General features: G+C 37.1%; 1 protein-coding gene across 1 annotated transcript in view; it reads left to right on the top strand.

The window, feature by feature from the left end:
• Nucleotides 1–4125: 4125 nt before the first annotated feature.
• LOC307106541 (sperm-associated antigen 16 protein-like) overlaps nucleotides 4126–15296 on the top strand; it is a gene marked incomplete at its 3' end in the record, with an annotated part of 592327 nt that continues 581156 nt past the window's right edge. The window contains exon 1 of the mRNA XM_079783103.1: nucleotides 4126–4230. Within this exon, the coding sequence (XP_079639229.1) occupies nucleotides 4213–4230 (18 nt within the window). The 5' untranslated portion in view covers nucleotides 4126–4212. The remainder of the gene's footprint in view (nucleotides 4231–15296) is intronic.

Genomic DNA, 15296 nt, shown 5'->3' on the forward strand with positions numbered 1-15296 from the left:
TAATAAATGGAAACCTACACTGATACAGCTCAGGTGTTAGATTTAGCAAATACAAATATTAAAGAGGCTATTTAGAACATGATCAAGGACTTACAGGAAAATATGACATTAATAAGTGAAGAGATAGGGAATCTTGGCAGACAAATAGAAACAAAAAAAGGAAATAGAAATTCTAGTACTGAAAAGGACAATTAACTACAAAGAAAATTTTATACTTATCAACAGATTGCAGCTTAAAGAAATGCCAGTGAATTTTAAGAAATCAAATAATCTGTTCTAAAGAAGAAATAGGAAAAAAAAGAAACAAAATTTATCTATTTAACATATATGTAATTAAGAGTCCCAAAGGAGAAAAGAATGCGAATGGGGCATAAGAATATTTAAACAAAAGATTTAAACAAGAGAGAAAAGACATCTATAATAATAAAGGCGTACTATGCTAATTATACCAGTCTACCTTCCAGATGAACCCTGGTCTGCGAGGGCCAAGTCCCTTGCATGAATTTCATGCATCAGGCCTCTAGTATTACATAAAGGAAAACAATAATACAAATAAAGGCTGATTTCACATGAGAAATCATGGTAGCTAAGAACAATGAAATGACATCATTAAAATGTGGCAAAATTTTGCCCTAGTCTATTTGGCTAAGTGGATAGAGCATTGGGCTTCGGACCTAAGGGTCCCAGTCCCATCAAAGGCACATTCCTTGGTTGCAGGCTTCCTGGTGCCCTGAAGGAGGCAACCAATTGATCTGTTTCTCTCTGTCTTTCCCTTTCTCTTCCACTCTCTCTCAAAATCAATGGGAAAATATCCTTGGGTGAGGATTAAAAATTAATAAATAAAATAAAATGTGACAAAAATTTATTCAGAATTTTATATACAACAAAAATATTCTTCTAATATTAGGGTGAAGAGTAAACATTTGAATATAAATGAAAGCTGAGAGATTTTGTTGCAAGCCATTTTGAAATACAGTAAATACTAAAGGATTTTCTTTGGGCTGAAAGAAAAAAAAAAGCCAGAAGGAAACTCAGATCTACAGAATTGAATATTGAGATTTAGAAATGCTAAATTATAGTTAATATAAAGATTAAGTTTTTTCTCTTCTTAATGTTCATAAAAGAAAATGACTGATAAAAATTAGATAATATTTATTAGGCTTGTATAAGATAAAATAATTTTGGGGTGGTGCAAATGTTCTATATCTTGAGTTGGGTGGTGGTTATATGCCTACTTACCTTTGATAAAATTTTTCCAACTCTATACTTCAAAAATACACATTTTATTATATGTAAACTATACTTCAATGAAGTTGATTTAAAAAAGAATGTGGGAAACTCTAAATAATAGAAAGACTTTGAAATGGTGAATTTTCTTAATAAACATAACATCCTGTTATTTCCAGATGACTATTCATTATATTCTCTAATTAAAGCTTAAAAGAAATATGTAGCATTATTATATTTGAAATGTTTTTCTTAGCCTTGGTTCAGTAGTTCCTTTCCTAAGATTTTATGTTAAAGCAATATCAGTTATGTTCAGTGATGCCTAAAGAGACTACTATACACAAGGATGTTTATTACAGTCATATCTATAGTAACAAAACAATACAAGCAATCTTAACCTTTAACCACAAGTGAATGTCTAAATATAGTTGGTCATAGGATACTAGAAAGTCTTAAAAATCATGCATAAGAAAATGCTCATGTATTAAGTTAATATAATGTTAAGAAATAAAAACATTGATATAGTTTGAGGGCATGTCTTAAATATATGTATAGAAAAATGATTGGATGATGCACAAAAAATGTTTACATAATTTTCTCTGTGTGCTTACTGCATTTGAATATGTATGCCTATTTAGATCAAACAATTATTCATTTTATATGTAAATCAAACAATTATTCATTTTATATGTAGATCACTTTAAGTATATAATTAGATATAAATATGAAAGATTAATATGAAACTATTATAATCTAGAAGCTTTAACTCCCAAAAATTCTGAAAAAGAATATAAAAATGGCTTAAAGTTTGAGGAACTTTGTGCATTTGATTGGTGCTAATCTCTAAGGCTATATTCTGCTCTAATAGTTTATGATTTTACATGTTTATTCTTGACATCTCTATTAAAATAAACTAATGGTTTACAGATAACTCCTTTATGAAATTATCTCCTGATATTTAATTTAATTAAAAATGGAATACATTTCATGTTTTACTAAGCTGACATTTATAAGTTATTTGGAAGATCAAGTTTGTAATTATATTTTGATCTGTGATATTTTGAAGTGGCTTTTGATCAAAGGGAATAAGTTCCTACTCAACGTGAAGAAATAGATTCTTTTAGTTGAATAATTCTAATTACGAATAAAATTACCTTCTTAAATCCTGTACTGAATAATTTTTTTGGTCCTTGCATACGTGCACTCTGGTTTTAGACATGGGACTTGCAATACCTTTGCAATAACTTTTCCTCAGCTTCTGGTGTCAGCATTTGACGGTGTGATCTCAGCATCTATCATCACTCTGATTGCCTGATCCACTTGGAACCTTGCTTAGCCAGGGATTGTAATTGGAAAAGATGTTGGGTTTATTGGTCAAGTGGTTGTTCCTCATTTAAAACCTGCTGGTCTTCACAGTAATTTTCACATATTTAATACCCTCCCTCTCGTTTCACTCATTTTAGTTTCCTTTTTTAAAAAATCCTAAACAGAGGAAATGTTTTTATTGATTTTAGACAGAGAGGAAAGGAGAGGGAGGGAAGGAGAAAGGGAGGGAGGGAGGGAGGGAGGGAGGGAGGGAGGGAGAGAGAGAGAGAGAGAGAGAGAGAGAGAGAGAGAGAGAGAGAGAGAGACTTGCTGTCTGGGTATGTGCCCTGATCCTGATGGGCAATGCAACCTGAGACCTTTCAGTGCCACACCATCCAGGGCTTAGTTTAATTTTTAAAATATTTTATCAATTTGTTTTCTTTCTGTCATCTATCCATTTGCTTTGAGCAGTAGAAGTTCTTTTTAAAAAATATATATATTTTATTGATTTTTCACAGAGAGGAAGAGAGAGGGACAGAGAGCTAGAAACATTGATGAGAGAGAAACATCGACCAGCTGCCTCCTGCACACCCCCTACCGGGGATGTGCCTGCAACCAATGTACATGCCCTTGACCGGAATCGAACCTGGGACCCTTCAGTCCGCAGGCCGACGCTCTATCCACTGAGCCAAACCAGTTTCTGCTGTAGAAGTTCTTAAGAATAAAATTGGATTCACTCTGTAGTTAGGGAACAATTAATTGTCATTATGCTGAACTTTGGGGAAAAGAAAAATTAATTTTTATTTAATTCAAATTTAGGGAATAAGACAAATATTGGACTCATTTGGAATAAAATTATCAAAGAATTTTAAACATGCCCTGATATTGAACTAATCAAAGTAGGATGCTAACTTTATTATTTATTTGAAATCAGCTTGTTGTTTAAATATATAGGGGGAAATTATCTATTTAGACATATATATATATATATATATATATATATATATATATATATATATATATGGAAAGATGTGAAAAGGAAAGATTTTTCCTATCACTTTTGTTTTTCCTTCAGATGATTTTATTAGGAATGTTCTTTATGTCCAAGAGTTTGGAGACCTATTTTACAACTATATTGGAATATTATCCTGTGTTTTTCTTTCAGTTTTCTCAACATCTAGAAGCATAGAGAGTAATATTTTATTAATACATTATTCTTTTTAAATCCCTTATTTATTATTTAGTTCCATTTGTGAAATTTTGTTGTTGTTTACCATTCTCTCCTTTGACCCTCTTCGACTTTGTCTATAAACACATGAAACCTCATGATAACAGGAATTTGGATATAATGTAATTGGAGATCGGTTCCTATGCTCTCTAGCTGGCTTGCCATGCCATTTTATTAGCCTTGCAGGAATGCCATCCTGCGTTTTTGGTAAATGAATTTGAGACTTCACTTATGACATTTTGGTATGGTATCAATATTATTAGTTTAAAAAATGTGTCATGACTTTGGCTTTCATATTTTTTGTTATATTTCTTACAGAAAAACAGCATGCATATTAATGACAAATGTGCTATCTTGTAGTGATTCCTGACTATGAAAAGGAATTTGTACCAGAAGGTCCTACTCAGAGAGGTCTTCGTGAAGCTAGGGAACAACACAAAAGTAAAATCAAGATGAAAGATAATAGAAAGGTATGATGTTTATTTTTGTTTCCATTAATTTATACTTGACCCTCAGATCTTCAGGTCCACCAACTCATAGGGTATCATTATTTTACTGGAAAAGGAGTTGAGAGCTTATGTACTTTGAGCCCCTTGGTGTAGGGATAGAAAATGGATGTCCTCTAACATTATGTAATTAGTTAATTGAGGGATACACACTGCTTAGTGGCAAGGATGGCTCAGTGAACCACTCTGCCATGTATTCCAACTTAAGCACGACCATGTCTGCTCATCTGCTCATTTTTTTCTGCTTAAAATTACCTCTCTTCCAACAAAATAAATCCTAGATCATTCCTTATTTATTTTTTCACTAGAGGTCCAGTGCACGAAATTCATCACTTGGGGGTGGTCCCTCAGCACAGCCCTCACCCTCTTGTAGTCCAGGAGCCCTTGAGGGATGTCCGACTGATGGCTTAGGCCCACTCCCCATTGGGAGTGACCTAAGCTGGCAGTCAGACATCCTTAGCGCTGCCGTGGAGGTGGGGAGGCTCCCGCCACCACGGCTGCGCTTGCCAGCTGTGAGTTCCTGTGGGAGCGCACTGACCACCAGGCGGCAGCTCCTGCATTGAGCATCTGTCCCCTGGGGGTCTGTGTGCGTCCTAGTGACCGGTCGTTCCACCGGCACACCGAAAATGGCTCTCTGACATCCCACGAGGGGTCCAAGATTGCTAGAGGGCACAGGCCAGGTCAAAGGACCTGACCAGTGCACGATCGGGGCTGGGGAGGGACACAGGAGGGATGTGGGAGGTTGGCAAGCCAGGGAGGGGCCTCGGGAGGGTCCCAGGTTGTGTCTGGCCAGTCTTGCTCAGTCCAGATCAGCTGGACCCCAGCAGCAAGCTCACCTACTGGTCAGAGCGTCTACCCTCTGGTGGTTAGTGCACGTCATAGCAACTGGTTGACCAGTCGACTGTCTGCCCCCTGGTGATCAGTGCATGTCATAGCGAGCAGTTGAGTGGCCTTAGCATATCATCAGCATATTACGCTTTGATTGGTTGAATGGCCGACTAGATGACCAGACACTTAGCATATTAGGCTTTTATTATATAAGATAGTATGACTTCAGATTTTCTTAGTCTTCTTTAAAAGTAGAATGGAAAGAATTATATCCCATTTAAGAATCTTCTTATAGCCTAGCCAGTGTAGCTCAGTGGTTAAGTGTCAACCTATTAACCAGGAGATCACAGTGCGATTCAGGGTCAGGGCACATGCCTAGGTTGTGTGCTCAGTCCCAGGTAGGGAGCATGCGGGAGAAAGCCAATCGATGATTCTCTATCCTTGATGTTTCTGTCTCTCTCTTTCTCTCCCTTCCTCTCTCTGAAATCAATAAAGAAAGAACACATCCATATTAAAAAGAATCTCCTTATAATGAGTGCCTTTGCCTTGCAATCAGGCTGATAGTTAAAATTTTCTGTAATTATTACAGAAAAATTGGTATTAAAAATGTCTGGTCAGAGAGATAAAAAATGAGGAAGAAAGAAAACCCTGTGAGGGGTTTTAGTTTCTTCTTATGAAAATTGCATAAAAATCTAACTGAAGTAATGAATTTTTTTCATAAAGTAGTTGTTTTCTTTGAGTTCTAAAATATCTGGCATTCATTTAAAAATGAACACATTTACATTGTAATATCTTTTAGCAATAGTTCTATAAAACAACAAATTGTTATGAATTCAAATACTATAATAAATCATTTACTTAGCTAATATCAATAACACTTCCCCCCTAAATGGTATGCATTGGAATTCAGTATTGTATATAATATCTGTTTATTGTTGTTGTTGTTGTTAATCCTCACCCAAGGATATTTTTCCATTGATTTTTAGAAAGAGTGGAAGAGAGAGAGAAAGACAGAGAGAAACATTGATGTGAAAGAAACACATCGACTGGTTGCCTTCAGGATGAGCCCTGACCAAGGCCAGGGCCAGGGAGGAGCCTGCAACCAAGGTATGTGCCCTTGACCAGAATGGAACTTAGGACCCTTTGGTCGGCAGGCCGACGCTCTATCCACTAAGCCAAATTGGCTGAGGCTATATAATATCTGAACAAAATGCAGACTAAATGCTTTTGGGTTACACTTAGGCTTTGATAAGCTTTTTTGGTGATATTCATTTTAGTATTTTACTATCACTGTTATTACTATTAATTGATGGATTATCCTTTATTGTTACTACTAATTTATGGTATCTTTGGTAGATCCACTCTTCTAGTCACCCCTTTCCAGCTTCCCCATGCCAACAACTTCCCATCAGGAAGGACCTTCCCTTTTTGCCTACATAACCTTTCCCACTCCTCCACCTGCCTTTAATTTGAGTCTCAGCCAAAAGCAAGCTGTGCTGTTGGGATGACTGTTGCTGTCAATAAGTAGTGCTTGTTCTTGTTTGGGTAATTTTTGTTTATCTCCACAGAGGTTAGTAGTTCAGGTAGCAAATAGAGCACTCAGAACAATAAACATAATAGCGGTAAGGATTTAGGTGTGATGACAGTGATTGTCATCGGGAGCATTTTCATCTCCTAATGGCATCCGCATTCTTTCAGGTGGTAAATCATACTTAGAAATGATTTCTTGATTCATTCCCTAAGTGCTATGGCTTGTAAGACTTTACATTAGTAGTACAATCTAACAAAAAGCTACTGAAATATTGGACAAGTACATTACATATTTCTGCATACTATATATTTTTATTTGTGTTGCATTAAAATATTTAATACCTACAACATAATAGAAAAATTCAGGCCTTACCAAAGAACTAGTGAAGAATATAGTGAATTCTACCTCCCTTTACTGGATTACCATTTTTACCAATTTTTTTTTCTTTTCCTGCAAGTTTGTACACTTTGACCACATCTCCCTTATTCTCCACACCTCTGCCCCTGGTAACCAGCAACCTCCGCTCTGTTTCTATAAGTTTGGATTTTTTTTTTTAGATTCCACATATAAGTGTGCCATACACTATTTTTCTTTCTCTGTCTGACTTCATTGAGCATAATGTCCTAAAGGGCCATATATGTTGTCTTAAAGAGCGGATGTCCTTTCTCATGGCTGAATAATATTTCATTCCTGTGTGTGTGTGTGTGTGTGTGTGTGTGTGTATGTGTGTGTTTGTGTGTACCACATCTTGTTTATGCATTAATCCAGTGTGTGTGTGTGTGTGTGTGTGTGTGTGTTTGTGTGTGTGTGCGTGCCGCATCTTGTTTATGTGTTTATCCACTGATAGGTTGTTTTCATATCTTGAATATTGTGAATACTCCTGCAGTGAACTTAAGAGTGCAGCTATCTCTTGAAGATCCTGTTTTCATTTCCTTTGGGAATATATCTAGATAATTTGTTGAGGGACCTTCATACTGCTTTCCAAAGTGGCTACACAAATTTACATTCCCGCTAACAGTACAATAGGGTTCCTTTATCTCCACATCCAATTGGGGCCTATGTTATATTGAGGTATGTTTCTTAAATATCCAATTTGTTGAGAGGGTTTTATCCTGAAAGGATGTTGAACTTTGCAAATCTTTTTCTTGCATCTATTGAGATGAACACATGGCTTTTTTTTCTTTTTTTTTTTTTGTATATGGTACAAGTTGGCTTTAATTGAACATAGGATAAAAAATTAGAAAAACAGTTTTGCTTCCAGTATTCAAAACCTATGGTTTCCATATGACAAAGACACTTGAGTCATTGAGGAGTGAGTGAAATTCAAACTATATCTTAAATGCTGAACAGTCCTCCTTCTGGTTAAAATAATAAATTTATTTAAACAATTTGAAAAAGATTCTGCGCTGACATTTTTTTAAAAAAATTCTTTATTGATTAAGTTATTACATATGTGTCCTTACCCCCCCCCCCCCAACCTTCCCCCATTCCCCCCCTCACTCATGCCCTCACCTCCCTGGTGTCTCTGTCCACTGGTTATGCCTATATGCATGCATAAAAGTCCTTTGGTTGATCTCTCTGCCTTACCCCCACCCTCCCCTACCTTACCTCTGAGGTTTGACAGTCTGATCCATGTTTCTCTGTCTCTGGATCTGTTTTTGTTCATCAGTTTATGTTGTTCATTATATTCCATAAATGAGTGAGATCATGTGATATTTATCTTTCTCTGACTGGCTTATTTCACTTAGCATAATGCTCTTCAGTTCCATCCATGCTGTTGCAAATGGTAAGAACTCATTCTTTTTTGACTTTTATCTTTCATTTTATTACTGTGATATAACATTTACTGACTTGCTTATGTTAAACCAACCTTACATCCCAGGGGTAAATCCCACTTGATCATGGTGTAAGATCCTTTTAGTTTATTATTGAATTCAATTTGCTAATACTTTGTTGAGATTTTTGAATTTATATTCATCAGAGCTAGTGGTACATATTTTCTCGTAGTGCCCTATTTTGATTTTTGTATTAGGGTAATGCTGGGGTTGTAAAATGAGTCTGGGAGTGTTTCATCCTCTTCAGTTTTTTGGAAGATTTTGAGAAGGATCTGTGATAAATCTTCTATACATGTATGGTAGAACTCACCAATGAAGCAATCTGGTCCTGGCCTTTTTTGTTTGGGAAGTTTTTTTTATTACGCATTTATTCTCCTTATATTAGTTTGTTCAGATTTTCTGTTTCTTTGTGATTCAGTCTTGGGAGGTTATATATTTTGGAATTTATCCATTTTTTTCTAGAATAATAATCATTGGTATATAATTGTTCATAGTAAGTCTTTTATGATTCTGTGTATTTCTGTGTTATAAGTAGTAATATGTTCTCTTTCATTTCTCATATTTATTTGAGTCTTTGTCTTTTAGTCTAGCTAAAGGTTTGTTGATTTTTGTTTATCTTCAAAAAACAGTGCTTAGTTTTGATTTTTTCTATTGCTGTTCTGGATTTCTAAGGCTATAAGGAACTCACCTTGAAGTTTTATTTGCAGAACAAATTTACTTAACTTAAATGTTTATTTTGGTTGTATTTAGGGGATCTGGTGGAGATTATGGGGGCTTTGAGAAACTAGTCTCCACGGAGTACCTTAGCAACCTTCTAATCTAGACTGTCTTTAATAGTCCACTGTGTATGGCATTGCATATTTCTTCCTGAAACATGCCTCTACAAACTGGTCTTATTTAGACATCTGTGTATCTTTACTTGTAAAGTCTGTTACTCATCTGATTCCCGATATATTATATTAATTCCTCTATATATTTCTATAACATAAAATCCCTCCTATAAGGTTTAGTTAATATGAGAGTATACTTTAAAATTAATTCTTATGTTGTAAACTATTTTATTTTTAATTAAGGTAAACAATTTGTGTGAGCACTAGGAAAGTAGTTTTCTTCTGTCTTTACGCTAATCAGTAGGTTAAATAGTCAATGGGTTAGGTTTGGAGAGATAACTATATATTATAACAATTTCCTTCTACATGTGAAATATATTTTACTCTAAGGGACCTAAAAGCCATTACACAATTAACTGGATACTTTTTAAAATCACATTAGTCACAGTTAGGAGAAAACCATTACTACTTAAATTGGACTTTGGTGATAATATATAAAATTTTCAATGTGCCAGTATATTAAAGAGAAGCAGAATAGAAGAATTCCATTTAGATTTGAATAGTTTTAAACAGTAATATTTATGTGTGGAATTTATTTTTCATTGTAAAGGGGTAAAAGAATCTTATGGCATCAACTGTAATTCAAATCAGTTGTTTTAATGACTCACTGAAGATTTAAATGTGTAGCTTACAATCACAATTCTTATACATTTCAATTTTTATATCTTAAAAATCTACCATTCACCTAGTGTCCAGACCTACGAACTTAGTGATTTTGCAAGAAAAGAGAAAAAGCACCACCATTGAAAGTATTTCAAGAAATTGGGAAGAAAAATTTAAAAAGATAAGGGATTACTAACTTGTTCCTTCCATCCTTTTACTGCCTGATTTAATTCTTTTTTTAAAAAAATATTTTTATTGATTTCAGAGAGGAAGAGAGTGGGAGAGAGAGATAGAAACATCAATGATGAGAGAGAATAATTGATTGGCTGCCTCCTGCATGCCCCCTACTGGGGATCGAGCCTGCAACCTGGGCATGTGCCCTTGACTGGAATTGAACCCTGGACCTTTCAGTCCACAGGCTGACGCTCTATCTACTGAGCCAAACCAGCTAGGGCCTGATTTAATTTTTAATATGTTTTTGGTTGGCAGTAGCTGGTTTGGATCAGTGGATAGAGCATTGGCCTTCAGAATAAGGGTCCTGGGTTTGATTCCAGTCAGGGTATGTACCTAGGTTGTAGGCTTGATCCCCGGCCCTGGTCACTGTGCGTGTGGGAGGCAACCAATTGATGTGTCTCTCTCACATGGATGTTTCTCCCTCTCTATCTCTCTACATCCTTTCCATTCCCTCTAAAAATTCAATGAAAAAATATCCTCAGCTGAGGATTAATAAAAATGAAATTTAAAAAAAATATATGTTTTTGGTTGGAGTACAGACATGTCTTTTTAAATGAAAACATTCTATCTAGATTAATACACTCTCACATGTAAACAGATTTATGTTCTTATTATATACTAGAGGCCCGGTGCACAAAATTTGTGCAAGGTGGCGGGGGTGGGCTTCCCTCATCCCAGCCTGCACCCTCTCCAATTTGGGACTCCTTGGGGGATGTCTGACTCCCAGGGACATCCGGCAGTCAGACATCCCTCTCACAATCCTGGACCGCTGGCTCCTAATTGCTCACCTGCCTGTCTGACTGGTCACCCCTAACTGCCCCTCCCCCCCGCCAACCTGATCACCCCTCACTGCCTCTGCATGCTAGCCTGATCACCCCTAATGCCCCCCCCCCCCGGCCTGGTTGCCCCCAACTGTCCCCTTCCTGCTGGCCTGATTGCTCCTAACTGCCCCCCCTGGTCACCCCTTACTGTGGCCCCCTTGCTTCCCAGGTTGCCCCCACCTACCCTCCCCTGCTGGCCTGGTCGCTCCTAACTGCCCCCTCTGCCGGCATGTAGGTATGGTTTTTCTAATTCAGATTACATACGAACAGAGATATGGAAATTATAGCATTATGGTGATGAATTTGTTGTGCTAATGTTTGCACATTTCCTGTTATATGTTAGAACATTGCTGTTAAGTTCATAAAAATTGTACACTCCTCTCAACTTCTTTAGGGGCTTTTCTATATTTTGATTCACTTAATGAAAAATTTAAATGCTATTTAATATCTTTATTATGACAGCTACTAGTGATTATATAGATTACAGTTTAAATATAATGAAAATATGAAGAAAGGAACAGTTTCTTCAGCTCTGATATGACAGTGTATAGCATCATGACGTGCTCTGCCACTGTGGTTATGATAATGGCATATTTTAAGAGCAGTTCAATGCTCTTACATGCTGATGCTTTGCATTTATTAGATGGAATTTAGCTGCATTTTGTATAGTATTCTTGAATATTGCTATGTAGTTATTATTATTTTCTTGCCTCAAGTATCTCTGTGAGTTTGGCATCAACCCAAGATCTGGTCAACAGTTTGCCAGTAATTGTGAATATTACATTAGGATGTTAAATCATTCTATTTATCAGACATAAAGTTGCTAAAATGGAAATTAGTTTTACATTTTTTTAAAGTTTAGAAATATGGAAGGTATTAAAAACTCTATAACCATGTGCAAGTGGGAGTTTTAATGCATATAATTTTATAATAATGTTGAATGTCTTCACCAGTTGGAATAATTTATTAAAAATCCCTAAGGAAATATATTAATCAAAATATTTATTCATAAAATCCTGCCATGTTAAATACATAAGGATTAACCAACTTGTTTATAAATCTGTTCTGAGTAGAAAATCAAATAAATGGAAATATATTATTACACTAAATATATTCTGCTTATGTGAAAACAAGCAAACATGAATCAGAATAAGAGCAGTTAAGAAATGCTAAGTATTCTCAGGTTTTTAACTCTACTATTTATTTTTAATTATGCCTAAGCATGGATTATTTAGAAAATACAAAAATGAGATTATGATAGTAATGCTCAGGATTTTGAAAACCTCAGTCAGTACAATATCTACATTATATTTCAGACTAACACTTTATGGAACATTATGGATTTGTGCATTAAATGTACAATAATTAAAAAAGTAAATATTTTCTAGTAATATGTACTTTATATGTATTATGTGCATATTTGAGTACCCTATATAATAAAAGCCCAGTGACCAAATGGCAGGATGACCAGAATGACCGGTTGACTAGTCGCTATGATGTGCACTGACCACCATGGGGCAAACGCTCAAGGCTGGAGCCCCGTGGTGGTCAGTGTGCTCCACAGTGGGAGCACTGCTCGGCTGACCGGGATGAGTGGACTTCCCACAGCAGGCTAATCCTGACAGGCTATGCCCCCACCAGTGCACAAATCCTGTGCACCAGGCCTCTAGTAATATATAAATTATATTAATTATATATTATACTACAAGCCCGGTGCACGGAATTCATGCATGGGTGGGGGGGGGGGGTTGGTGTTCCTCAGTCCAGCCTGCACCCTCTCCAATTGGGCCTAAATGGGCAGTTGGACATCCCTTTCACAATCCAGGACTGCTGGCTCCCAACTGCTCACCTGCCTGCCTGCCTGATTGCCCCTAACCACTTCTGCCTGCCAGCCTGATCACCTCCTAACCACTCCCCTGCCAGCCTGATCAACGCCTAACTGCTCTCCTGCTGGCCTGATTACCCATAACTGCCCTCCCCTGCCAGCCTGGTCACCCCAAACTGTCATCCCCTGCAGGCCTGGTCACCCCCAAGTGCCCTCCACTGCTGGCCTGGGCACCCCTAACTGCCCTCCTTTGCCAGCCTGGTTGCCTCTAACTGCCCTCCCCTGCAGGCCTGGTCCCCCACAACTGCCCTCCCCTGCTGGCCTTGTCCCTCCCAACTGCCCTCCTTTGTAGGCCTGGTCCACCCCCCCAAACTGTCCTCCCCTGCTGGCCTGGTCACCCCTAACTGCCCTCCTTTGCCAGCCTGGTTGCCCCTAACTTCCCTCTCCTGCTGGCTTGGTTGCCCCCAACTGCCCTCCTGTGCTAGCCTGGTTGCCCCCAACTGCCCTCCCCTGCAGGCCTTGTTCCCCCCCAACTCCCCTCCCCTGCAGGCCTGGTCCCCCGCAACTGCCCTCCTCTGCTGGCCTGGTCTCCCCCAACTGCCCTCTAGTACAGGCCTGGTCCCCCCAACTTCTCTCCCCTGGTGGCCTGGTTACCCCCAATGGCCCTCCCCTGGAGGCCTGGTCCCCCACAACTGCCCTCCCCTGCAGACCTGGTTGCCCCCAACTGCCCTCCCCTGCAGGCCCAGTCACGCCTAATTGCCCTCCCCTGCCATCTGGTTGCCCATAACTGTCCTTTCCTGCAGGTCTGGTTGCCCCTAACTGCCCTCCCCTGCCAGCCTGTTCACCCACAACTGCCCTCCCCTGCCGGCCATCTTGTGTCCACATAGGGGTGGCCATCTTTGACCACATGTGGTCGGCCATCTTGTGTGTTGGAGTGATGGTCAATTTGCATATTGCCTCTTTATTATATAGGATATTGATAACGAATGAATATATATGTAGTCTTCTGTAGTTTTCTTTTTTCATTTGGTGTTTTATTTCTAAGATTGTTCTATGTTACTTATATGTAGTTATATAGCTTATTTGAAAATATTTACTTTTTTATTTTTTATTAATAATGCACACTAAGGTTGTTTCCAAAGTCTTAATTTAATAAACAGTGCTGCCATGAATATTCTTGTTCATCATTAGGTGCATATATGCAAGACTTTCTGAAGTATACTAATCTAGGAGTGGAGTTGTTGGATTATTAGGGATGAGGATTTTACTAGACAGTGTCAAATGCTTTTCCAAATTACTTGAATGAACATGTTTACAAATCCACAGTTTCTATTACTTTAAAACCTTTCCAGCCGAAACCGGTTTGGCTCAGTGGATAGAGCGTCGGCCTGTGGACTCAAGGGTTCCAGGTTCGATTCTGGTTAGGGGCATGTACCTTGTTTGCAGGCACATCCCCAGTGTGGGGTGTGCAAGAGGCAACTGATCGATGTTTCTCTCTCATCGATGTTTCTAACTCTCTATCCCTCTCTCTTCCTCTCTGTAAAAAATCAATAAAATATATTAAAAAAAAATAAAACCTTTCCAGCACTTGGTATTACCAGGGTTTTTTATTTTTGCCAATCTAATGAGTAAAATGTTGCTATTAGGTCTTAATTTTCATTTTTCTGATTAATAATTAAATTAAATATGTTCCCTTTTATTTATAAGCAATTCATATGTTAGGTCATAAATTTTGCTCATTTTTTCTATTAGGTTATTGATCTTTTACCTGCGGTGTATTTTAGATACTATTTTTGATCAGTTAAATGAATAGTAGATATCTTGCCCCAGATGTTGACTTATATTTTCTATTGTTATAATGTCTTTTATTGAATAGAAGTTCTTCATTCTGTCACGTTTTACAACTAAAATATAGATAATTGTTATTTTTTAAAAAGTAACTAAAAATGTTTTTCATTGTAATGTAGTTGAGTTTATCAATAATTTGTTATATGGTAAAATTTATTGATATTTGCTTGAGATTCTATCCTATGTTTGTCTTTTATCAAGTTAGTGTTAATTTTTAAAATCATAAATGAATGGATCATTTTATATTATATTTAAGTGTTCAGATTTTGTTTTATCATGAATAAATATTGAATTCTTTGCTTTGAAATGGTTTTCTCCATTAATATTTTAATGTGGTAATTGGCATAATAGATTTTCTAATGTAAACATTTTCTTCCATTATTGGGCTAAAATGACCTTATTCATGTGTTACCTGATTTGTATATCACTGAATCTAATTCAATGTTATTTTTTTACAATGGTTACTTCTATTTTATGAAGAAAATTGGCATTTAGTTTCCTTTTTTAGTAACTGTCTTTTTATAATTTTGGTATTATTGAATATGTTGGAGAATATTCCCCTCTTTGTCTCTGCTTTAAAAGAGTGTTTATATTGTGGAAGACCTATTCCAAAAT

Source organism: Cnephaeus nilssonii, assembly GCF_951640355.1.
Source record: "Cnephaeus nilssonii genome assembly, chromosome: 10".
Classification (NCBI taxonomy): Eukaryota; Metazoa; Chordata; class Mammalia; order Chiroptera; family Vespertilionidae; genus Cnephaeus; species Cnephaeus nilssonii.